This window comes from Poecilia formosa, unplaced genomic scaffold (assembly GCF_000485575.1).
Source record: "Poecilia formosa unplaced genomic scaffold, Poecilia_formosa-5.1.2 Scaffold153, whole genome shotgun sequence".
NCBI classification, from domain to species: domain Eukaryota; kingdom Metazoa; phylum Chordata; class Actinopteri; order Cyprinodontiformes; family Poeciliidae; genus Poecilia; species Poecilia formosa.
In genome coordinates, this window is record NW_006800092.1 from 206,558 (window position 1) to 232,320 (window position 25,763).

The 25,763-nt window shown below is 43.1% G+C and overlaps 1 protein-coding gene across 7 annotated transcripts; it reads left to right on the forward strand.

The window, feature by feature from the left end:
• The first annotated feature begins 679 nt into the window (after nt 1-679).
• On the forward strand, nt 680-22,762 carry sema6d (semaphorin 6D). 7 transcript variants are annotated; one of them, XM_007563911.2, is made up of 20 exons: nt 680-867; nt 7,110-7,278; nt 7,712-7,823; nt 10,124-10,184; nt 10,398-10,460; nt 10,579-10,680; nt 10,827-10,917; nt 11,158-11,277; nt 12,456-12,544; nt 13,345-13,562; nt 13,642-13,773; nt 14,390-14,545; nt 15,587-15,760; nt 16,066-16,206; nt 16,416-16,493; nt 16,619-16,677; nt 17,256-17,312; nt 17,802-17,984; nt 19,529-19,785; nt 19,883-22,762. In XM_007563911.2, the coding sequence occupies exons 2-20, from the start codon at nt 7,158-7,160 to the stop codon at nt 21,011-21,013; spliced, it is 3,345 nt and encodes a 1,114-aa protein (XP_007563973.1). In that variant the 5' UTR covers nt 680-867; nt 7,110-7,157; the 3' UTR covers nt 21,014-22,762. The 7 variants fall into 7 exon arrangements, with proteins under 7 accessions (XP_007563973.1, XP_007563972.1, XP_007563978.1 ...); XM_007563910.2 differs by lacking the exon at nt 680-867 and adding an exon at nt 1,067-1,857; XM_007563913.2 differs by lacking the exon at nt 680-867 and adding an exon at nt 1,069-1,857 and having other exon boundaries at nt 19,529-19,770.
• The last annotated feature ends 3,001 nt before the right edge of the window (nt 22,763-25,763 follow it).

The window sequence follows — 25,763 nt, forward strand, 5'->3', positions numbered from 1 at the left end:
CTTATAACCTTAAAACAGAAATTCAAGCTCTCGTTTACGACGGCTCTTATTTTGTGAGACTGAATGTGTCTGTTGCTTTCCGTCTATATTAAAACAATGCAGAGGGGGGAAAAAAGGGAAAGAATTCATATATAAAAGTAATTCTGGTAAAACTTCAAATTTCATTTCAATGAGCTAAGTGATTCAGTCACTACTGTCGTTTTAAAAAACATAGTTGTCAAGAAGAAGAAGAAGAAGAAGGAAATTTCGGATAAATCTTTTTTTTTTAAACCCAAACAGGTCCTAAGCTGTTTAACTGACTTGACACAACTCAGCTGAAATGATTTTAAATGGGATCCCTTCTCTTTCTGAGGGGGGGCAGGGGGGGGATGGGGTTTAGTATTGGGAAGTTGGAGGAGGAGGGGGAGCAATATAGGGTCACAAGCAGAACTGAAAAAAAAAGGGGGGGGGTCAATTTTTCCTTTCTCTCCAAGGCTTTAGGAAAGAAAGGGAAGGAAACCAGAGTAAAACAGAATGAGAGAGAGAGAGAGAGAGAGAGAGAGAGAGAGAGAGAGAGACAGAGAGAGAGAGAGAGAGAGAGAGGCCCTAACCAACCGAGGCGAGATGGATGACTGTCGGGGGGGGAGGGACTGGAGCAAGAGCGCTGCTTATTGGTAGGCTGCGGTCCTCGCAGTGGATGGATTGACTTTGCTCGGGTCGAATTACACCATTTGCCGTGCATTAGTTTGTTTTTCTCCCAGCCAGGAGAAGTTGATTCACTACGACGCGCACGAGAGATTTTCTGTTCTCTGGATTACCAAAAGCGGCGCGTAAAAAGGATACATATATACATATATATAAATATACATATAAGCCGTTTCAGATGAGGTGAGTCCCTTGCAGATGATACGTGGATGTACTTTTTTGTTGCGCCACAAACTGTACGGTGAAAGTCGAAGAGGGAGGAAAACTAGAGAGAAGTCTTTTCATAGGAAAACAAATATATTCCCTCTGAAAGGGGCGCTGTGCTGATCTGTAAAAAAAAAAAAAAAGAGAGAGAGAGATAGAGAGAAAACTGAGAGGAATAGTTGGACCCTGGACTGTTTTTATTTCAAGCCAGAGTCCGCTCGTTATTTATTTCTAGGTGACAAAATGAATCTGCTCAGCTCGGACGCTTCTTCCCACTGGGTGTTGGAGAAAGATGGGACCACGTTTGAATTGTTTACCCTGATATGTGCTCGCAACTTTTAATAAGACAGCTAAATAAGTGAAAGCGGTTGGTGCAGACATGCAACTTGGATTGCTTTATATAAACAGACAAAGTGATTAGTTTGCGATAAACGTCGGTGGAGGGGAGCTGCTCCTGCGCGCTGCTCTTTCCAAATTGATTCGTGCAAATAAAGTCAGAAAGCTGGATAGTAAGGAGACCATCGTTCCTGTGTATGCCCTTCCTCACTGGTTTCCAAAGTTAATAGTAGTGGAAGGGGCTGGTGTATTGGTGTACGGAGAGGGAGAGAGAGACACACAACACACAGAGAGAGAGGGAGAGGGAGGGGATGGTGGTATAGTGGGGGCTGTGTGGTCGTGGCAGAGCTTTGAAGATCACTCATCAGAGCGCAAGGGGGGCCCGGGGAACGGAGACCGAGCCCGAGTGAGAGTCAGAATGCTCCTGCGTGCGGAGAGCGGAGCTGGAAAATCACAGAGCGCATCTGGATGAAGGAGGGACAAAACAGAAAAGAAAAAAAAAAAGTGGGGTTCCGGATGGAGCTTAAAACAACAGGAATATCACAGGCTGGGCTTTTCCTCGCATATGGATTATCAAAGGATTATAACGTTCAGTCGGAATATCTCATTCATGCGTGAATTTGGCTGCTCAAGGTAGGTGACATGTGGGATTTTCTTAAGGATAAACTGTCTAATTTTCTGCGTTTTGAGACCGAAGCTGTGTGCGATCATCAAGGCGCACCTTAAATTTCAACCTGGTCGGTTTACTGCTCTCTTTGTTTTATATCCAAAAAGCTCATCAATGGCTGGAATGTCCATGAAATTAAAGTATTTCTCGTTGATGACTGACTGTGGAAAAAGGGCGACATCCCGTTGGAGCTGTGCGTAAAATTCGTATATTCCAACGTTTATTTTTATTTTTTACAAACATCCATATTTGCTGTTACTAGAATGAATCAAACTGCTGATGAATTGTTGAGTAAAATTATGAAAGTGTTTTCTCTTATTTGTATGTCTTAAAATCAACTTCTGGTGGCGGTGCACATGACTGGAGGGGTCGGTAAAGAGTGGGCTGTTAAACAATAAGAGGAGATGGGCGGACAGTTACCAGGAAGGTGGTTCCTTTTCTGATGCCTCTGCTATTTTTAAAGCATCCTAGTTTTTTTTTTTTTTTTTCAAAGCCATCTTGACGTTGAATAGTAAACAGCAGAAGCGCTGCTAACCTTTCTGCAGGCAGAGAGGGGGCATGGAAGCCCAGCTCTGGGCATGAATAAAGCGCAATGGAGGCAGTTTAAAAAAAAAAAACGCAGCCCCATCACCGTTGTCCCCCGAGTCTTTGTTGTTCTTTTGTATGAGTCCTACATGTGGACTAAAAGGGCTATGAAAGGATTTACCACGGACAAAACTCGAATGCCTTCATGCTACGGTCTGCACAATGCATGCATTAGAGCAGGGGCTGGAGCGTGGACTCTGTAGTCAGGACAGGGGTGAAACATCCTCATGCAAAGTTGGAACATTTGGAGTGAAAGAAGTAGTATGCGGATTGGGATTTCAGGGAGAGTTCTGGAGTAATTCCACAATCTGCTGTGGTAGAGAAAGTGGGCAAATTTGATGAAAAAAAAAGCAACAGGAGGTGCTTGTGTTGTTTTTCTTCACATAATTTTATTTATTCTTTAACAAATGCACACAGCTACTCCTAAACTAACTTGATGTTTCTTTCTTTTTCCCAATGAATGCTTAAGCCTGATGATAGTTGACTCATGATCTAAATGCTGGTTCCATATTTGCCAAATAATCTCGCACTCCCCTTTAGTAATACATCTAAATCCCCCAAAAGTCTAAAGGACCTGAACTCCTGCCACAGAGATCACAGAGCTTAACTCATGCTGTAATTACAAACTGCATGTAATGGAGGAACACCACACCATGGGCCAGATGAAACATCAGAACAAGCCCTGATTTTTTACTTTTATTTTTATTTTTTTCCACCTTTTTCGGACAGCAAAGCTGGTCTGTGTGTCCCGCTTTCGCCTGGCTGGACACAGGGTCAGAGCTCGGTGACCAGAACGACCACCGTTAACCTCCTCTACAGCCGGCCGTAACCCCGGAACAGCCGCCATTAAACCATACAGTGACCACTTTTTACCCCTTTATGGTTTCCCCAAAATGCTGATCGCTGATTGCTTGGGCTAAATAGACAGAGTGGTAAAAGCTTGACCATGTGTGCAACATTTGGCTCCAGTTTGTTTGTTTAGTGATCAGAAACATCCAATAAACATGGATCCACAGGCCGGGAGGGGGTGGGGGGATGCGGTTCCATTGTGTTGTATTGCCCAAAGCCCCCTTTTGTTTCTTCGTCGCACCTGCAACGTAAGGCTTTTGTGCAGAACCACCGCTGAGAGCAGCCTTTTCTCCTGTTTCACTCCCCTGCTCGTCGAGCTGCGGAGGAAAAGTTTGGAAGCATGCGTTCAAGGAAGCAGAAAACTTCCCTTTATGCCAGATCTCTGAAGCAACAAGTCCGACCAAGCCCGTCAGACGTAATCCTGGCACAAGTAGCTGGCAGTTAGGAGTGCTATGCTTATTATTGAAGTGGGAAGGGAACAGATTTCATTTCTGTGTGTGTTTGGTAGCTGCTCTAATCATCTGGCAGACTCAGCCTTCCAGTGGAGCTGCATCTGGATTAATTTCACCGAGCCAAGTAGGAGAGCACCAAAAACCGCGTTACACCATGTACGCAGCTTTAGGCCTGAAAGTCACGCATGCTTGCATGTGTTTTTAAACATGCACAGGGCAGAGAAATGCCTGAAACCCCACTCCTCAGTTATCCGACTTCCTGCGTTAGGTTCACAGCTTGCGTTGTGCGAGATGACAAGTCGAGGAGCCCCCTGAGCAGCAGCCATTGTTCCGCCGGGATTTACATCCACGCCGCAAGTTCACACACAATTTAGGAAATCTCATGCACTGCTGTTTGCCACTCTTTCTTACGATCCCCAATTCCTCCAAGAAGGACCTCCTTGCAAGAAAAAAAAAAAAAAAAAAAAAACAATTTCCATCCAGTGTCACAATGGAGGTGAGGTTACATGTGCCAGTAAAAACACAGCTAAGAGGAGGATAAGTGTTAATCTGTCGCGTTAAGCTTGGAACATTAAAGCTTGGAGCTGCAACCACCATAACTGGGCTAGAGACCCAAGTCACCCACTGTCAGTCGGAACAGAAATCCAGCAGATCCCTTCCCCCCTCTCTGGTTCCCCCTGCCCATGTATAACACCGTGGACCGGAGCCAGCGGCGTCGGCAGTGAAAGTGCCTGGTTGTAGGACACTGAAAAGCCTGTAATAACAGAGGCAGAGCGAGGCAGCGCTGAATGGCACTGAGTTGCGTGACAAGCCGAGCGTCTCCAGACTTGTTGAGGCGTTGTGTGTGCACGCACGCATGCACCTACGTGCACACAGCCCCGTGCACACACTGGAGGGGAGGAACCAGAGAGCGCGGAGGCAACTGAAAACAAAACTGGGCCTCATAAGAGAATAAGAAGTAATTTTAGATCGCTGACCTTACACTAAAGTTTCTATAGAAAGCTCCTTCAGAGCTCGGTGGCGGTAGCCGTGCAAGGAAGATTATATCCGAGTGTCACCCTGGAGTGTTTTCCTCCTGGATTGTTTAGTAAAAAAATAAAAAACAAACAAAAAAAAAAAAACTGGAATGTTTTTGATGAGGCAACGGAGAGGAGCACTGCAAATGTTTTTGACAAGTGAAGAAATGATCTACCTGCGAACACCGCCAAGTTTGGGATATGTGTACAGCCTGCAGCTTTCATGAAAGCACCATAAAGTAGAACTGCACAGCTCAGTTTATTTACTTTTCATAGCTCTCCTGCTTTTCCCCCCCACCACTGTTGAGCATTTGGTATCTATTCCTGTCCCAAGCTTCTCTTCGAAACTCAGCAGTTTATTGGACGAGATTTTAAAATAGCACAATTCTCGGTGCAAGAGTGCATCCAAAGAAGGTGGTTAAAAAAAAAAAGAATGGATGTGATGCTTTTAAGGAACACCAGCAGGCTTTTTTTTCTTTTATTTTAAACAGAGCAGCAACATCGCTTCTCCTTCTGATTAAGATCCTAACAGGTGCTCAGCCTAGATCTCTGTGAAAATAACCCTCTGGTCCCAGAAATCTTTCAATTTCTGCTGAGACATCAAACCCCTAATTTAACTATTATGTGGACTGATGAAGCTTAAGCATCATCTCGTACAGGCATTACATTACTCGGAGTTAATGACACTGCTCTTTCAAAGGCCTCAGTATCCCACAGAGCGCTGAATAGCCATGATTACACACTGCTCATGACTAAAACACATGGGCTTTACTCTGATTCCAGCTAACAACCCTTCCCTTTGATCAGCGAGCAGTAACTGTTTAGATCAACACAGGATTAGGGTGAAAAAAAGCAGCATGTTTTATATCAACGTGTTGGCATAAAGGCCGTCTTTATGCATTCTGCACGCTCAGATGATGCTCCTTCTCTGACTTTACAGTCTAATTTGGCACCTGACAACCATGTGCTGTAGGTTTTTCCAATACCTGAAGAATTACTCCGGCCGCGCCGGCATCAAATATGTGATTCTGTTTGACAAGTTGAACCAATCACATTTCGGTTTACAATGTCTTCACATTGCTACAGTGATTAGGGTGAGGGCTATAGATTAGTCTTTTCTGGCCGCTGATCAGCCATGTTTCCTGTGTGGATCAATCAAAGCGCTAATGGCTTGGCAGGGCCGCGCACACAGACAGCACTGGAGCAGGTGTGCTTTGGGGCTAATTGAAAAATGAGTCGATACTTTCTGTCTGTGTGTGTGTGTGTGTGTGTGTGTGTGTGTGTGTGTGTGTGTGTGTGTTCCGTCCTGTGTGTGTGTCGTTCTCTGTGTGTGTGTGTGGGTTCCTATTTGTGCATCCAACACAGCCCTTGCATTCTAGCATTTGAAAGTGCGATTGTGCATGCGAGGCCTCGTGTATGCGTCTGGGTATCTCAGTGTGCTCCAAGCTAATCCATCCCCTGCCTGTGTGACGTCTCTCAGTAAATTGTTTATATCCGCTCAGGCTTTACCTCCATGAATAATTTGTTTGCCTTATAAATATTTGAATGTACACCAGTCATTAATATGCACAGACACAGTCTGTCCCTAAAGTACTCCTTCACATGCCGACTTACACATTAAACCCCCCGCCACGCCCACAATAAATTATTGCCACTGCAGCCGTCGGCATATCATATCTCCAATCAGACACTGTGCAAACCATTATCTCCTAAAATTACAACCGTGTCAAAACAACTGTACACATGTCGCAGTGCAGACGCAAAGTGAGGGAATCACTGCGCTGCGATAAAAAATAGAGCAGGCCAGCTCTACGGAAAGGCCGGAGTGACACCTGACAGCAGAGCTCTGATAAAACTCTGCTAAGGTCAGAGCAGAGGCTGCGCTACCAGCGGTGATGAAGCGCCAATGCGCTGATTAGTGCTGGGCCTGGCCAAGTAAAACCAATCAGAGCACAGATGTACGGCGACAGCAGGCGTCCCTCGCAGGGGTGGACTTCCGCCGTCTCCAAACACACACCGAGAAGCCCCCGCCACTCTATTTGGCTGACCTTCCTTTTAGAGAGCAGATGCAGCCGAGAGGTTGGGGGAGGAAAGTGGCCAAGCCTCGCCATTGACAGCCCAGTCATCAATAAATCAGAGGCAACGTTAAGTGTGCATCATTACGTCACAGTTGAATTTTTTTTTTTTTTTTAATACATTCGCTTGCTTTTCACACGCATCTCTTAGGACCGGAGTTGACGTCACCTTTGAGCCGTAGCACGAAATCCATCAACATCCAAGGAAACAACAAACCTGCATTTTTCTCCATGTCTACAGGTAACATCTCCAGCAGTGTGCAACAGGAAGCGTCGTCCGTGAGCAGCCATGGGCCAGGGAGCTGCACTTCTGCTCAGCAAGCTTCTGCTGTTGCTGGCAGCCTCACGCACTCTCCTCGCAGTCAGCTTCCCGGAGGACATCGTGCCCCTCGACGTCGTTGACGCGCACTGTGAGTGGACAAACACGCACAAAACACTCTCCCACCCCATCCCCCCCAGCCTCTCATTTCATTTACTACACCGAATTAACACAAAACGCACAGAGTCCCATCCATTTCGCCGTGTCAGCAGTTCACACTCCACGGCGCCACATTCATAAAATCACTCTGTTGCACGGCCAGTGGTAGCGTTGGGAAGATTTCATTTCCATTTCCGCTACGCACTGGAACAACGGAGCAAAAAATCGCTGACATAAGCAGCCTCCACCCAACACAGGAAACTAATGACATACAAGGTTTGATTGTTGAGAACGTACACAACAGTGCAATGGTGATTTGCAGTGTGTCTTAAGTACAAGCCTGTGTATCAAGTTTATTTTAATCAGAGCAGTCACGTTAACGTATGAGTGAGATTTATTCCGACATGCGTGTGATTTCTCTGCAGTTACTCGGAGGTACCCTGTGTTCAGAGGCAGGCCCTCTGTCAACGACTCCCAGCATCGCCTCGACTTTCAGCTGATGACCAAAATACAGGACACGCTATTTATCGCTGGCAGGAAACGCACACACACACACACACCTACACACACACACACACACACACGTTTGCCATCTCGTTCTGTCGTCTTTCCCTTTCTCACATCCCCCCACATCAATATACTCAGTCACTGCTTGGCACGTAAACACAAGCATACGGGTGAAAAAGCTCTTAGTGTTATTGGATCTGTGGCTTCCAGCCCTGCATCTGATGTATGTGGCTGGTATTGATTCAGTGAAGGCGTCCATCACGCCCGCCTGACGTGCTTTCAGGGGGGGGTTTCTTGGCATCCTTACATGTCTTTTTTTTTTTTGTATTTATGGCCAGCGGAATTAATGTTACTGCTAGCACTAATATTGCTGCTCGAAATTGCTTTGACATCAACAATATGAAAAGTCTCTCTAAAGTCCCTGCAGCCACCATCACATGGTGCTTTATTGTCAGGTGTGATCCTATTCCTGCCAGTTTGTGCCCTCAGTTTAAAAAAATGAATCGGAAATATGTCGTCCGAGGGCTGATCAATCGTCAAACGAATGAAAATAAATCAAGAGCAATCAAAGCGAGCCCTAATTGTTGCCTGTCTCTATTTCTTCAGAGCCATTTCAATGTTCTGTTTACATTTGCAGATAACATGCTGCAATGCATTTTTTCACCTCCTTATGCTAAGGAAACCGTTGACCATATTGATCTGTTTTCTGTGTTGGAATGGCTTTTACTAACCTTCTCAAATTATAATTCATTGATTATCTACTTGTATCTACCCTCCGTTGCCTCAGCTTGTACAGACCACCTTTAAAAAGCCACCAGCATTTAAGCTAACTCATCGAACCCTTGGTAATATTCATGCAGAGAGAGCATTCAGGATATTCAGACAGGTAATCCTGAATATGAAGGTTCCCCTTTATGCCGATGATGTCTTGCTCGTTATTTAAAATCCCCATTTTTCTTTGGCCTTTGTGTTTTCGACATTGAGTCATGGCGGTGTACATCCAGCTCAGCAGGTGTAGGTAAAATATGTTGTAGACATATGCTGCCCACATTGACCTTCTGTCTGCCAAGAGAGACATTATGGTCTCTGTTGGCACGCCATTATCAACAGAACACAGTGGATAAAGTAATGATTAAAGTAAACAATGGTTCTCAATGAGCAAGACACAGATAATCAGAGCATTTTGAAGTTGTTCAGTTCTAGTTTATCATCCATCATTTACTAAGGCAAACTCATTCTTCGGGTGAGACCATTTGTACAGTTACATTGGGTGGTACGATTGTTAAAGGTGTCATTTTGACATGATTAAGTTATCAATAGAATGCTCCAAAATAAAAAAAGCTCAGCTCCTTCAATGAACAGTGAATGGTTGGACAGGCAAAATATTTGCCATTATATGTGGAGGCATGTTTATGCAGCATGGACTGTACAAAATATACAAGCGATGTTTTTCCAACGCATCAAACAATCAATGTTTTTTTTTTTAGCCAAACCACAAAGTGGCAGTTTGTGGTCCAGTTGGGGATGATTTTAATTAACATTAACAACTAACATTAATTTTGTTTTATTCCACTTAAAGATAAATTTCTGTGCTCTGCTACCTTAAGTTACATCTTCAACAATATGGAGTAAACCGGAAATATATATTAAGACTTGTGAGGTTTCAAATGTGTGAATATATCTACCATTTTATTTTGTGTGTTGTTTTTGTTTTTTCCCCACCTGGTATCAGTTTGGAGGATTTCTGGGACTGAGTTCTGAATCTGTAATTTTGTTTTAAAATTAAAATAAGACTGGGTGTGAAAAAATGCTTCATACTGGATATTAATTTTTCTGTATTCTGTCAGGATATTTACTTAGAACATGACTTAAAATGAATATTGTCTACCAATTGGACAATTGGAGATCACATTGGTTTGGTGTGGGGGTTGTAATCAGTCATGAGGAAACAACTGACCACAATGCAAATTAGAACTGCAGTCAATGAGATCAGGGTTATTATTGTGCTTTGTTCACACTGCAATTTTCAACGATGACAAAGACCTACTTCAGTATTTTTCTTTTTTTAAAAAGCTAACACTTATCCTGATACCCTGTGGGTTTTAGTTTGAGGTTACAAAAGGAGTTTTTTTTTTGTAGTTGTAATACCTAAATGAGAATAGAGAAAATGGTAACGTAAACTGGGTTACAAATTGGCGAAGTTGCGAACTGACCCTCAGAAAAATTGCAAAAAAAAAAAAAAAGAAGATTTAAACTGCCATTTGAACCTCTAAGTGTTTTCCTTGTTGTTCTGACTGCAGCGTGCGCGTGACGTTGTTGTGTGTTTGCAGGGATCAGGTGTACCTCGTCAGTCTGAGAGAATCCTACAGGAATGAGATCATTTCTTACCGGGTAAGATTCCCGCCACAAGCTGCTTTCTCAATGCACAAACTCTGAAAGGGCTCCTCAGAAAATACTGAGCAATTTATCACAAACCAGACAGGTTGTAAAATGAGAGTGGAAAAACGGAGGTGGGGGGGAGAGAGAGGGAGGCTGTATCTGAGTGCAAGTCTGTGCATTTTGTTTGACATGCACATGTCTAATACACTGTGTGTGTCTTTACAGAAGTTAACATGGCGGTCGGGCCAAGGTGACAGAGAGATGTGTGCTGTGAAGGGAAAACATAGAGTAAGTATGGAGAACAAACAAGGGACTTGACAAAGTGTCCACTGTGAGGAAAGAAGCGGGTGGATTTTTATTATGTGTGTGCGTGTGTGTGTTTGTGTGTGTGTGTGTGTGTTTCCAGGACGAGTGCCACAACTTTATTAAAGTGCTGGTTCCCAGAAATGATGACCTGGTGTTCATCTGTGGCACCAATGGCTTCAACCCCATGTGCAGATACTACAGGGTCAGTGGACCGGGGCGATTTCAGCTTTTCTTTTTTTGAAACGCGCTCAGCCGCACAAATTTGACTGATTTATGCAGCCGCTTAGATGTGGCCGTGTTTCCGCTGAGTCTCCTCTGATGTGTGGGTGATCTCTGTGTTTCCTTCAGCTGGATAACCTCGAGTTTGACGGGGAAGAGATCAATGGTTTGGCGCGGTGCCCGTTTGACGCCAAGCAAACCAACGTGGCCCTGTTCGCTGGTACGGGTCGAACACACGCGCCCGCCCGCGCGCGGATATGTAGTCTTGCAGGAGAACAACTGATGCGTTTTTACTTATGTTCTCATTATCACCTCTGTGTCTTTGCCACGGTAAAACTTGCCTGCAGCGATAACAACTCAGCCAATTAAGTGTTGTAAAAGGAAAAAGCAGCGAGAAGCAGTGGTATCTGTTCTTTCTACTCTTTGTGACCGTTTTATGCATTTGTTTTTGGCTTCCTAGAGGGAAAGTTGTATTCTGCAACAGTCGCCGACTTCCAGGCCAGTGATTCTGTCATCTACCGTAGTATGGGAGACGGATCAGCACTGAGAACCATCAAATACGACTCCAAATGGCTGAAAGGTGAGCAAATGGCCCTTTCTGTGCTTTCCAATTGGACAGAGCAGTACAGATGGATGTCAGCCAATTAGAATAAAGTAAAAAAAAGTTCAACTTAACACATGTGGATTCCTTCACACAGTGGCTGAACATTTCAAGCCTTCATTTCTATTCACTTTGACGATTGCATCTTACACCTTACATTAAAGCCAGAAAAAAATAACCTTAATACAAAAATGTCAGTCCACTAGATGGTTTGTCGGCTGCTGGAAACCAAAATGGCAGATGATCAACTTTTGACTCTGCTGAGTTGTTAAGGAGAGTCACTTTGTTGGCATCTGTAAAAATTTACTCTGATTTTAAAATTGGTCTTTGGACGACAATACTCCAGTTATCCATTTAATGTACTGATTTGAACTTGAAATGCAAATGAGACCATTTTTTTAGCTGAGGTTTCTTGCACGCCAAGCTTTTTCACTAATCTACTTTCCACACATGCTTGTTTTATGAAGTCCTCTACAAGTCCATTTCACAATTTACGACACAGTTGCCAGAAATCTCATTGTGTAGCCAATGCATGAGGAGGTTTATTAACCCGCCATGAGGACGAGCAGATTCGTCTCCTGGTTGATCATGTTTGGTTGGGCTCCATAAAGTGCCGTTTCTCTGATCAACCAGAAAGATGTAAAAACTCCTCGTGTAAAATCTGAACTGGACTGTATGAATAAAAATCAAATTCTAAACTAAATCCCTTAAAGGGAAGGTGATTCATGTCACTGGCTGTTTTTCAACCAAGTCTTGAGAATATTGTTGCAGAGGAGGAAACATTTCCAGCAGAACTATAGTACCGTATCATTTAATAATAATAAAAAAAAAAAGCCATCCGTCACTCTGAATCCTTGTCTGGAAATACATGCATCTACCTGCCAAAAAAAACGAAATGCCCACGGTGCCTTAGCATGTACGTACGTGACTGTCAGAGCTGTTTTTGGAGTGATAGAGAGCTTTCCTGCCTTGCCAAGCTTCACGGAAATATGGCCTGTTCTCTCCCAGGCAATCTAGGTCACCCCTGTCATATACGGCCTTGTACAAATCTCTGAAATATTCAACATGCACAGCAGTGGTGACGGTGCAGAAATACACTTTAACTCTCTGCCTGTGTCTCCTCCCCCCCTCTCTCTCCCTCTCCCTCTACCCCTCAGAACCTCATTTCCTGCATGCAGCCGAGTTTGGGAATTACGTGTACTTTTTCTACCGGGAGATCGCCGTGGAACACAGCAATCTGGGAAAGGTAAGACAAGTGCAACCTCTGATCTAAACACCATGGATGTTCCTCCAAAACACAGCATGCAGGACTTCCCTGCGTTAGTGGATGGGTTAGAATTGCTGCGATAAATGAGCCGTAGTGCTGATGGGAAGACGGCTATAAACCACATCGCAGCTCATAGGGAAATTTCGACATCCAGCGTTTACTGGGAATGGCTTCCAAATGTAAGGCCATTACACAGTAAAAGGATTTACCCGCTACAGGCTTCGTATTTTGTATCTCCCTCACACTCCAACAAACACAGTCATGTAACGGGAATTAGGACGGTCCACGTTCAAGACCAGCTTTGCGTTTGACCACACCTCACCCTGGGTTGGGCCACAGGAAGCCAGCGTCTTCCATCAGCCACTAGCTACTAAATATTTTACCTCTACTAATGCTGGGGTGACACCTGGCTTCTGATGGAGGTTTGCACTGGTGAATTATTAAAAGCGTCTAAGCCGACTGCTTCATGTACCTCATATGTCCTCTCTGTCCCTGTAATATGTGCAATCAGACGCACTTTCGCACAATGCTGCAGAGAGTTAAACAATTTCTTTTTGCGTTTGTTTCATTCGGGGCGAACAATCTCCTCACACGGAGTTAAATACGAGTTGTGTGTGTGTGTTAAGTGATTTGTGCCGAGTTGCTGCAGGATGGAGTTATTTATTATTCAAGAACCTGAAGTGTTTTTAGTGACACTCACGGAGATGCCTTCCTCTTCCGCTCGCCTCAGTCCTCTCTCCAACCGTCTTTTATCGCCCCCCTTCTTCCCCTCCCCGCAGGTTGTTTATTCCCGAGTGGCCCGGATCTGCAAAAATGACGTCGGCGGGTCGCAGCGAGTGCTGGAGAAGCACTGGACCTCTTTCGTGAAGGCGAGGCTGAACTGCTCTGTGCCGGGGGAGTCCTTCTTCTACTTCGACGTGCTTCAGTCCATCACCGACATCATCGACGTCAACGGCGTTCCCTCCGTGGTGGGCGTTTTCACCACACAGATGAACAGGTGAGCCACAGAGGGAGGATTCTTGGGACGCGCGCGTCTTCAAATATCCCTATTCACTGGTGTCGTATCCCTTCCGCAGCATTCCGGGGTCAGCGGTGTGTGCCTTCTCCATGACCGACATAGAGAAAGTGTTCATGGGCCGGTTCAAGGAGCAGAAGACCCCCGACTCTGTGTGGACACCGTTTCCAGAGGAGAAGCTGCCAAAACCTCGGTTAGAATCTTAACTCGAGGCAATACGCCGACCGCTCGATACACAATCCCAACAGGGAACGGGCATGCGCAGTAAAGTGGTTAAAGCGCATTATGAGTTACTGAACTCTTTTTTTTTTTTTAGCAGCAGCTGTTAACCACCTCAATTTTCCTCTTTCTTAATCCTTCTTTGTCATGGTTAAACCCAGTGAAATCAAATCTTTTTCACAAGCCAGCCACCAGGTTATTAGCTTTGACCCAGCACACACACTTGCCATCTGCTGGTGATTAAATTATTAATTTGGCATAATTAAATGCATTGAATATTTAGCTAGCTTAGTGTTGGCACTTATATCGGCAGCCATGCCCTGCGTCCAAAACACAAAGTCCGCGCTGCACCTCATTACTCCTGTAAATCATTGATGAGGGATAATCATGCATATGTATATTTTATGTTTCCAGCTGAGGTCTTTTCCATACTCCAAAAGACACCTGCTACTCCCCCCACCCCCTCCCTAAACTGTCCCAGCGCTTTTCATTCATTTCATTGAATGTTATAATTGCTCCTTGGTGTTTGACGGTATAGGCCCGATCTTTGACCTTTTGCCCTCTGTGCGTGCGCACTCTCCATATCTTAGGCCTGGGAGTTGTGCAGGTCACGGTCCGGCTGCGTCCTTTAAGAGCTCTGTGGAGTTTCCAGACGACACCCTGCAGTTCATCAAGTCCCACCCTCTTATGGACACAGCTGTGCCTTCGATTGGGGACGAGCCTTGGTTCACCAAAACACGTGTCCGGTAAGCATACATGGGAAAAACATCTGTCGATGGAAACACAAGACCTGACGCACAAATTTATGGGTGTATGTGTCAGCATGATTTGCAGTACTGTTCCAAGCTTTTTATGTCATTACTGACATGTTTATATGTCACTTTGGTGGATACAGGCTTCCTTTAACCTGTTTGAAACCTAAAATGGTTTTCTAGTTTGTTTTTTTTCTTCCTTTTTTTTTTACGCCGTCCATGTTATGACTATTTTTAGAGGGAACCAACGGTTTCTAAATCAAAAAGAAAAACAGTGGTTATCTATGTACATAACAGTCTCACATTAGGATAAACTACGTGTAGTTTAGATGGCTGTGGGAAAAGAACGTGCCTCTTTAGCAAGGCAGGTTTGTGTTGATCTTCATTAGTAATGGACATATGCTCACCAAAATATCTATACTGAAAAGCAATATTTTCAAAATCTAAAACAACCTGAACTGTCATGAACACGGAACAGACATGAAACATGCACAAAAAACAAACTTTAAACAAAGTTTATCCAACGTGTTTTACAGTTTACATTTTTTTATTTACAAATACGGGGGAGTTAATAAAATCGCGGTTCTATTTGAAAGCTAAACAAAATAATCACTTAGATAAAAGATGACACCTGTGCGTTTTAATTGGGCTGTACCCACCTTTGGTGGTATAAATGACGGGTCCATATAGAGGCAGGGATGTGGGATGTGACACTTCTGTTTGCCTTAAATGTTTCCCACTGTAGATCTTTGGTTCACTCCCAAATAGGTAGACGTTTTACAATTTCTGGGAAAGCTGCATTCAGCTGAAGTTCCTCATGTTTAAATATCAGTATAAGTAAGCAGTCATGGACTAGACAGACAGTGAATTATGAAGACATTTTGTTGGCTTGAGAGCTACTGCTTCGCCTTGTATTTTGATTCTTAGCATTTGACTTTCTGGCATTTGAAAGTTTGGTTTAAGCCTACAGAGTTGAAGGTGAATATTATTTAGATGTATAATAATTTCCCTGATGTTTCTCTGCTACTCATGAAGGTACCGACTAACAGCGCTGGCTGTAGACGGCCAAGCAGGACCCCACAAGAACTACACGGTGGTCTTCGTCGGCGCCGAGTCAGGGGTCGTCCTTAAGGTCTTGGCGAAGACTTCCCTTCTCTCCCTGAATGAGAGTCTGTTGCTGGAGGAGATCGATGTCTTCAACAGGGCCAAGTAGGTCTACATTAACCTCCTTCCATCTCTGCATTTGCTTTTCCTCCTCTGTTTCTCTTCCCCTTTGTATCTTTCGGTTGGTGAGTCAGCAACTCTCAAAATAAAAGCGCCCGGCACACATGGCAGCATCTGCCTGCCTCCTTTCTCCACAATTGCAGTGCAACTGATTATTTATCTGTCGAAGCGTCAGATGTTAAAGATTAAACCGCTGTTAGGCTTGGAGAAAAAGTTACACCTTGAGTGTCTCCATCTACTGTCACTGAGAGGATTGAGTTTGCTGACAGGTTTCTGTCGTCTCCTTCCAGGTGCCCGTCTAACCGCGAGGATGACAAGCGTGTCCTCTCGCTTCATGTGGACAATAACACACACAGCCTTTACGTTGCCTTTTCAAGCTGTGTCATCCGTATTCCCCTGAGTCGCTGTGAAAGGCACTCCTCCTGCCAAAAGTAAGCGAGACCGTACTCACTGCATGGGGTTGTACTGTCGCTCATCGGTGTTTGACTTTATTCGAGGCGTTTTTCACGTAAACATCATAAAGGGCATCACGGCGGTTTGTCCTGAGGCGGCCGTATGGTTAATGTTCAGTCAGTCACAAATGATAACGATGTTCTTTCCATAATCATTAAGCCTGTTTTTGACTGTGTTTGTGCGCCAGGTCATGCATTGCATCGAGAGATCCTTACTGTGGCTGGAAGCCTCATGGAGCCTGTGAGAGGATACAGCCTGGTGTTTTGTGAGTTCAAGCTCCGGTTGCCAAAAAAACAAACAAAAAAACATACCAAACATGAGAAAACAAGACTGCATGAGGCGTTTGCAACTTTTTAAATAACAGCCAAGTTTTTCCCTTTGTGTTTTCAGGAAAGGATACGAACAGGATGTTGAATATGGAAATACCACTCACCTTGGAGACTGTCAAGGTACGACTCCCATCCCCATGCCGTGCCATTGATCCTGCAACGCGGACAAACACATTCAGTTCTGCTCACTCTTATACACACACTGTACACAAATGAAACACAAACCCATCTCTGCATACACCATAAGCCTGCACACTCACAACCAGTAACCACTCCAGTAACTTTGCCCCTTACATGTATTCGCAGTATTAACACACACATCTACATACAGTACATGGCCACCTGTAACTATGGGTGCTTGCAAGGCCCACACATGGACATGTACAATTGAAAGGTCATGCTTAGCTTATGCAAATGACGGAAGTCTTATTTTATTTTACGAGCGGACAATTATAAGCCTAAGGAATCTACACTTAAATGCAATTTTCTCCTCATGTGTATTGGCTAAACATGACCAAGACTGAACCTCAGTATTGATCAGAACCAGAGGGCATCCAGTCAGAATAAAATGTATATAAAAAAAAACACTGCTAGGAAGCTAAATATATTAGTTGTCAAAGCAGGTTTTACACGTTCAGTTTTATTTTTTACCTCTGAATTCCCTTATAATGATTTCTTGTCCTTTTAATTCTTTTTAGTGTTTTTGGGCACTACCTCAGCGCCAGATTACAAATCATTTGGCGACCCTACCTCTGGTTAGTTTGATCTTTTACTCAACTGGTTTCTTTCCTCGAGTTCAGCATTTCCCACCCTTATTCTTTCCATCCTTGCTACTTTTCATCTCTTGTTCCAAAACAACTACTGAATGCTAACACTTCATTTTTCACCGTCACAAACAAAGTAGACCACATAGGTGCTCTAACCACAGCACAGAACCACTCATAGCATCACTCCCTTTCCTGATTCATCCATCTTCTCTTATGCATGCCGACCGCTCAGCTCTTAGCATCCGTAATGTTGTGTACGAACTCCTCTGGACACTTGAATCCAATATTTTTCTTCTTGTTTAGAATATTCAATGATGCACTGTTTTGGCTCTGTAAATGTTTTTTGTTTTGTTCTGTTTTTTGTTTTTTTTTTCTTTTTTTTTCCTCTCACAAATGCTCTGCTCATGCCTACTAATTGGGATAACAGTATGCTTTACACTCCTGCACAATTTGTTAACCGTTTGTTTGTCACCACAGACATGGCGTTTTCATCTGCACCAGTCACTGTCCAACCCAGTGGGCCCATACAGCCCCCAGTACTCATACCCAGTCAAAGCCCCAGCTCAGGGCCTCGTCCAGAGCTCTACGGCTCAGGCTTTGTGCTACAGGATGACCCAGCCACATCCCATTCTTTAAACTCTCTCCCAGGGGGGCCAGAGGGTAAGGCTCCTAGGGAGGCCAAACACGCTGCGTTAAAGCTGGTCTATTAGTTACCAGCAAGAAGCGTCTTTCATATCTATTGGCAACCTTGGTAGAGATAGCTCGAAAGCCTTAAAAATGCCTTAGCTTTTAGACTACATTTGACTACATTTATTCAGTGTTATCAAATTACCGTTTTTGCTGAATACCCAGTGTCACATCTTACACAAAAATCCTATTAAATAAATGTTTTTTTGTGTATTATGTGTATGTATATAAATATATGCATATATGTTGGGTTCATGAATATGTCTATTCTTAAATAAAGAATGTTAAAAAGTAAATAAATGTAACCAAATCAGTTGTCTTTATTTATACTTTTATTGAGTGGATAATAAAATTTAGAAGTATTTAAAGGGTAATCCACGACCTGGGGTATAAATATTACATGACACACAACCTCTTTTTTCTCAGACATTTTTCTGAATGGAACGTACACAAGAGTGTCTTTAAAGCCAGGCAAATTTGTGTTGAGCTTAATAAGTCAGCAAATGGCTATAAAAGATATTCATCTAAACTTATCTAAATCCACAGTTAGAGCAATATTTCAACTAGAAAAAGGCTGAAAAACATACAAAATCTAAACCCTCCTGTTTGAATATTGCAAAAAACAAGAACAGCATATGTCTCAGCAAATGTCTCCATAACATGTGTTTCCATGTTTTTTTGCTGTTTTCGTTGTCTTTACCCGGGGTGCCAATAATTGTGGAGAGCACTTAATGCATAGAATTTGTACATTATTTGTGTTGCTTTTGTCTGTTATAGTTGTGTCACCACTTTCATTTTCTTTGTTTCTTGTCAAGTTATTTACTTCCTATCATCTCCGCTATCCTTCATTGTTGTCTGTTTTAAGACCTTCTTTCTTTGTTTGTTTCTATCTTTTTTTTCTAGAAATCTTTTAGCTAGCTTTAGTGACAGTTTATCCTGGCTGGTAGATAATTGACTGGGCCTCCTGTGCCACACCACTGCTGTGGCTGTACAGTGGATGACTAACCCCCTTCCGTGTCTGTGGTTACTAACAAACCTTGTGTAGAGCAGAAGCTTCCTGAATGCTCTGAATGCAAACATTGCATCTCTATTCTCCAACCAAGATCCTGCTGCAAAAAAAAAAAAAAAGTCAATTTGGCGCCATCTCAGATAAGAGAGCACTCTTTTTCCTGTTGATGCTTAGAAGCATGATCGCCTCTTGTCGAATGCTGGTCAAGTCAACTCTTTTGAACTAATCATTCCTGTAGATGGTGAAATGGATGCGGGTACAGAGCAGTGGCTGCCAAATTTCACCATATGTGTCCTTTATCTGTGCTTTACTAGTTTGAAGAATTTGAAAGTAGTTGACTTGCATGTAGGTGCTTTATATGGGAGAAGCGTAAAAGTGAAAAATCCAGCATGATTTTTTTTTTACACACAAACATTTCTTCTGGTATATGGTGAAGTATGTGTCATTCAATAACCCCAATGGCAAGTGTATTCGTTGAGGTGTTAACCATTGTATCACTGTATTGTAGGTGTATGGGATATCCGTACTGGTGACAGTAACCAGATGGTCCACATGAACATCCTCATCACCTGCGTCTTCGCTGCTTTTCTGATGGGGGCTCTCCTGGCTGGGCTGATCGTTTTCTGCTATCGAGACTCTGTCCTTCGTAAACCAAGGCACGTCCACAAGGACATGGAGTCTGCACCGTCCTGCTCTGACTCAACTGGGAGTTTTGTGAAGCTCAATGGCTTATTTGACAGCCCTGTAAAGGTACAACTAGAAAAAGTAATTTATCCTTCAACATGTTTTGGCAACAAGTACCTAAAAGTTAAGCAAAGCTGTGTCTTATCTTACTGTGTTTCCTTTCCTTTTATGTTCTTAGGAATACCAAACCAACATCGATTCTCCAAAGCTGTTCACCAATCTGCTGAGCAATGGTAAAGACTTGAGTACGCCCAATGGTGACACCAAGACAATGATTCTGCGGGATGGCTGTCAGCCCCCAGAACTGGCTGCTCTACCCACTCCAGAGTCCACTCCTGTACTTCAGCAGAAAAGCCTGCAGCCCATCAAGAACCAGTGGGAAAAGGCTCATGGAAAGGTCAGCGGGCCCCGTAAGGAAGCCAACCCATCAGCAAAGAGTCCACAGTTTCTTTCTTCTTCACCTGCACCTGCGAATACAAGTTCCAACCACCCTCACATTGCCCTGGGACACTCCCACATCCCCAGTGCAGTTGTGCTGCCCAATGCTACACATGACCAGCCTAACCTTGACCATGGCGATGAAACTTTGCCACATTCTTCTGAAAAGCAACTGAAGATTTCAGATTGTAAAGGAAACAGGAAAGATCAGAAGAGGTCTGTGGATGCCAGGAATACCCTGAATGACCTTTTAAAACATCTTAATGACTCTGTGGCCAACCCAAAGGCCATTCTTCAAGAAGAATCAGGGCCTCGCCCAAGGCCTCATCTCATGCTGGAGCCAATGGAGGAGCTGACTGAAGTACCCCCAGCTGTGCCCAGCCGTGAAGCTTCCTTGTACTCTCCCTCCTCCTCTCTACCAAGGCACAGCCCCACTAAAAGGGTCGATGTGCCCCTGCCCTCCACTCCCACTACACCCACAGGAAGCCTAAGCATGGGTGGGACCCTTGAGAGGCAAAGAGGAGGTTACCAACTCCACCGGAGTGCCTCTCACAGGCAGTCCTTATCGACCTCACCAAATGGAGTAACCATGGGGGTGTCTGTGTCTCGCCAGCACAGTATGAACATAGGGGGATACATGCCCCCAACACCCCCTTCTAGACTTGACTCTCATGGTGCAATGGTGGCACCGGGGATGCACTCGCCCCACACACCTTCTGTTTCTCGACAGAGCAGCTACAGTGGGCATGGCTCGCTTCCCCGAACAGGGCTTAAAAGGACCCCATCATTAAAGCCAGATGTGCCCCCAAAACCCAATGGGTTTCCTCCACAGACTCCACAGATGCGAGTGGTCAACAAGTACAGTTATTAACATGGACAACCATGGACATTTCTAAGCAGGCTCTTGGTCTGTAGAGCTTTGTGCTCAAGGGCTTGGGGTGTCTGGATGGGATAAGGCCTTGTGTGTGTTTGTGTATCAACTTGAGGTGTTTCAATGCTCTTCAAATGGCATGTGCATTACACTTGCACTGGAAAGGGGAAACACCACATGGCCAAAGAAACCTACTGGGCCTCCCTCCAACCCCAACTGCTTCCCTGCACCCAGTAGCCACATGGAAATGAATAGCAAACAATGGTGAATTTGCTGCTCACCATTGTTCCTGGGTTTTGGTGCCACCTGTTCCAATGTAAGGTACAAGGTTTAGGGCATCCTCAACAGGCCAGTCTGGCACACGTGCGTGGGCAAAAGTGGTAGAATACTTGAAGAATGGTTCTCAATTGTCACTGCCCTTGAGCACTGTTTTCCCACTAATGTGAACTGATCAGAGGAGAGGTAGGCAATGACTATGGTTGTGATATGCCTGGGGAAATAAAGAAAGTTAATATTCATTGTGTGCGTTCTGCTTTAGCAACTAAATTGAGTAACAGGCAAGGTGAAAAAGGATGTGAATGCTTGAATGTGTCTCGGTCGACCAGAGAAGCAGCTTTCTGAAAAAGTAGCGCATATATTTGGTCTTGAGTTTCCACATGCCAGTGAAAGCACCTTAAGATGTGTTGAGGACTTGAGTCACTGTCTTTTATTCCAACATTATAATCTGAATCGAGGATGCATCCATTTTTGTGTCACACACTAATGATCAAATGGTTGGGTCGGGTTGAAGTTGCTTATGTTGGGTGTGTGCTGAAAGCAGGGACTCTGTTACTCACTGGGAAATCTGACTTCTTGACATTTGCTGCTATGGGTTTTAGACAGAGCATTCGTCATTAATGCATTGTTTCCTCAACCAATGCTAGGACAGCTGATATGGGCGTGGACACTTGCTTGTTGTGTCTGAGTATGTGTGTTATACTGTAAACAGAGGTGGAAAAGTACAGATCAACAACACACTGTCAAGACTAGAACATTGGACAGAATGTTTTTCTCCAGGACTGAAATGTATCCTTTTCTTAATTGCCCATGTCAAGGAGTTCTACTAGTCTCCTCTCATTAGTAGTAGTATTAAAAATACATAATATCGCCCCGCTTTTGAAATACTTTTAAACGTTATTTTCAAGTGTTTCTTGTCCTCATTAAATGTACCACTGTGAAAGTAGCAAAGGAATTTTATACAATGTTGACATTTCAGCCTATTTCTGTTCTCTTAGACTTCTGCCCCCTAATAACACAAGGCTGCCAGGAGTTTGCCCCTGCAATAAACCTAAAGAAGAAAAACAAATCTGAACTCAGTACAGTGCAACAACATAATATTCTTGTCATGTGCTCCACAGCCTGGGTTTCTGGTGCAGGTTTTTTCTGCAGAAGGCCAGGGTACAATCAACACAACATTCACTAATGTGTCCAAATAAGTCATGCTGGGAATGACAAGGTCCTGTATATACTTAAATAATATAAATAAAGGGTATAAATATTTTTAGGCAACTGAACCTGAATCTGTGCATTGTGTGCCTTATCAACAAAACAAATTAGTACAGTATGTATTGTTGGCAATGTCAATTGGTTCTCTGTATGTGTCACATGTTCTGCAAATGTTTTTATACAAGCAATTTGAAATTTAGCAGGATGTCTGTCAAAAAAAAAAAAAAGTTTCTAACTAATTCCACTTGGGAGTTTAAGTCCCCCGCGAAGGACGGTGAAAAATACTTATTGGGTTCAAATCATTTATTCCCTTTTACTGCCAGTGTTGCGAAGATTTGTGATATTCCATGACAAAAAGTGGTGCCATGCAGTGAATGTACTTTCATAACTACGGGATGCAGGGGCAGTCAAGACATTGCACTGTTGAGTGGAAGGCTTAACGCAGCCCGTCCTGCTCGCAGCCAATGTATTAACACAGTATTCAAATGTTCAGATGAAAGCTGTCCCTTGGCATAGCCGGCAGTGGTGCAGATTCCGTAATTCCCGAGACATGTTGGGAAGGGGATTGTTTCTGTTTGCCAGAAAGGACGATTTGGGGGGATCATTTCTTGTAGCAGTGGGTACATGATTTGGGTGACTTTTGCAGTCTTTTTTTTTTTTTTTTTTTTTTTTTGAGTGTCAGTTGCCTGTTTAGCCCAAAGCCACGTTTTGTTTACAAGTGATGATTGTATGTAGAGGCTTTCTGCCCGTCATCTAACCAGTGTTTATGCTCTGTTTTCTACTCAACACATGCACACTGACATCACAGACATGCACTCATCAAACACTGCTCTACTGCCTTGTACATTGCAATATGACCTGGGTCTTTTCGTTGCAATCCAAACTGAAGCCTTTATATTTCAGTCAGACTTTAATGTATGTGCAGATGAAACATTATCTCACGTATGTTTGTTTTAAATACTGTGCATAATGGCTATGCACAGCCAGCTGTATATTTTATCTCCAGAGTATTTGGGCGTGTAGATATGTTGTAAAGTTGTACTGTGAATGTGTAAATAATGTTTGTTTTTTTTTTTGTTTGTTTCATGTTTATGTTTTGTTTTGTTTTTTTTAACACGGCACGTATAGTTGAAATAAAATATTACTGCACAGAAATTGTTTCTCTGTGTTGTTTTTCAGCCAACAGAATTAAAAATAAAAATTGCGTTTATTAAAAAAAATAAATACCAATAATGCATCTGATCCTTAAGAGTCTGACATGGGAACCGTAATGTGTATCGGTTTGTTACTGCATGAAAATGAGAGACTAGTTCTTTGTCTCAGTTGGTTTCTGCGAGCCAGTCAGACACACGAGTGAGGAACGATTAAAAGCCTATTTTTAGATGTTGGCTGTTTTGATATTTGAGGTCAGCACAGAGTTGGCCACACAACACAGCATGTGGGAAATACTCCAAAGTAATATGTTCTTCTACTCCCCAAACATCTGGACAAACTACTTCTTAGGGCCTAAGATCTAAGCCCCAAAATGAGTTGTGGAGGAACAGCGGTCATTTCAGATGCATGTTCTGATATTAAACAGGCATGATTTTACAGAGTTAATAAGAAGACCTCTGAACAGTCATAAAAAAAAGAGCAAGATGAGTGAATGATGATTATTTTTCCATGCATCCACACTGAGTGAATTGAAAATTATCCAACTGTCCTCGTTAACTTACTTATCTAAGAATATATTTATACACACCGACATTTAGTACACAGACATATCTGCATCAATTCAAACATCTGCATGTAATTGTTCATAAGTGATCTGACACACAGGAGTAAAGTGCTGCCGTACTGAGGAGACACTGAATGAAGTCTCATTTCTCGCAACCCTCCAACACTCACACAGATTTTATAACTATGTTTACTTTTGTGTCAAAGAAAGAATCAAAATCTGTGTACACCTTAAAAATCACACAAAACTTAAAGCCCTATCCAAGATAACTGCTATGAATATTAGTCAAAAACAAAAGACTTTTTCTGACGAGTGGATGCAAATGTGGTGTAGAAGATAAATCGCACAGGAGTATCGTTCGTATTTTCCTTCAGTGTGGAGCAGTAAGCTTCACCACTCAGAAGTGAACACATCTATTGTTGAAACAAAATCTCCAAAATGTTGAGAGCAGGTTAGTGTGCTCTGTGAAATAATTATACTTATAGAAAACCTGAAATATTTAAAACACCTCATAACTTAAGAACATTTTTTTATTTTAAAACGAGAGACTACTTAATGTTGTGGTGATTAAGACTAAATCTAAAGGTAGATCTCCAGTTTGCTTCCCTGAAATTTCCGCCAAAAATTAACTAACCTTAAACCCTCCCTTAAATCCTCTCTTGAACTATTTGTTGTCTGGACTTTTACTGCCAGTGTCATTTATGTAAACTAATAGATGCCGAGACTTTTGTTTCTCTGTCTTCCTCATTATGGTTGTTGGAGAGCATAATGAGGACGAAGGAAAAAAAAATAAAAATACTCCCCGGATGAAAATGGAACGACATGATTTTCAGCAATTAAATTATAACCGATAATAATAATTTCACAGCAACTGACAGTGAAACTGATACAGAGTGACTGTATAGTCTGTGCAAAGGTTTTAATTGCAGAGGGCAGATGAATGAAAATGACAGTCGGAATTACGGCAACCTGATTTTTGAGTTACCGCCTGGCTTCTGAATTCTTTACAGCAATTATGCTCTGAAACCAAACAAGAATCCCTTCATAAACAGAAGGAACATGCTACCTTATCACGTTTGTATTAAATTAGGCTGGACATGTCACTAAATGGTTGTGCATATGCAGCGTGCCCGGTCTGCTTCAATATCAACACCTGCTAACAATCTGTTTTCTTTTTTAGTTTGTTTCTCTTTGATATGTGTAATCATTGAACTGAACCCGTTAATAAAGCTTTGATTGACTGAATCCAGATTTACGACAGGTTGTTTTTGTTTTATATGACTTTTTTTCTCGGGGTTTCCACAGACAACTGACACCAGCAGCTGGTTATTTAAGACCTATGCAGCTGAAGTTGACAAAAACAAACATGTGATTTGGAACAATTTAAACTCTTCCAAAGTTAAAACAGCCTCTATGAAAAACGCTATCTAGGTAACTCTGTGAATGTCTTAAATTTATTTTGACCTTGCAGTCATCATAATTCAGCTTCACATGGTAAAAATTTTGGCTATAATATCTCTGCAAATCAGTGACGTGCGGTGAGGTTCA

Excerpts from the sequence above, each read along its gene's own strand:
- sema6d (XM_007563911.2), top strand. The coding sequence starts at position 7,158 with ATGGGCCAGGGAGCTGCACTTCTGCTCAGCAAGCTTCTGCTGTTGCTG. Across the intron at positions 16,494-16,618 it reads AGGATACAGCCTGGTGTTTT|GAAAGGATACGAACAGGATG; the intron begins GTGAGTTCAAGC and ends TTGTGTTTTCAG. Across the intron at positions 16,678-17,255 it reads TCACCTTGGAGACTGTCAAG|TGTTTTTGGGCACTACCTCA; the intron begins GTACGACTCCCA and ends AATTCTTTTTAG.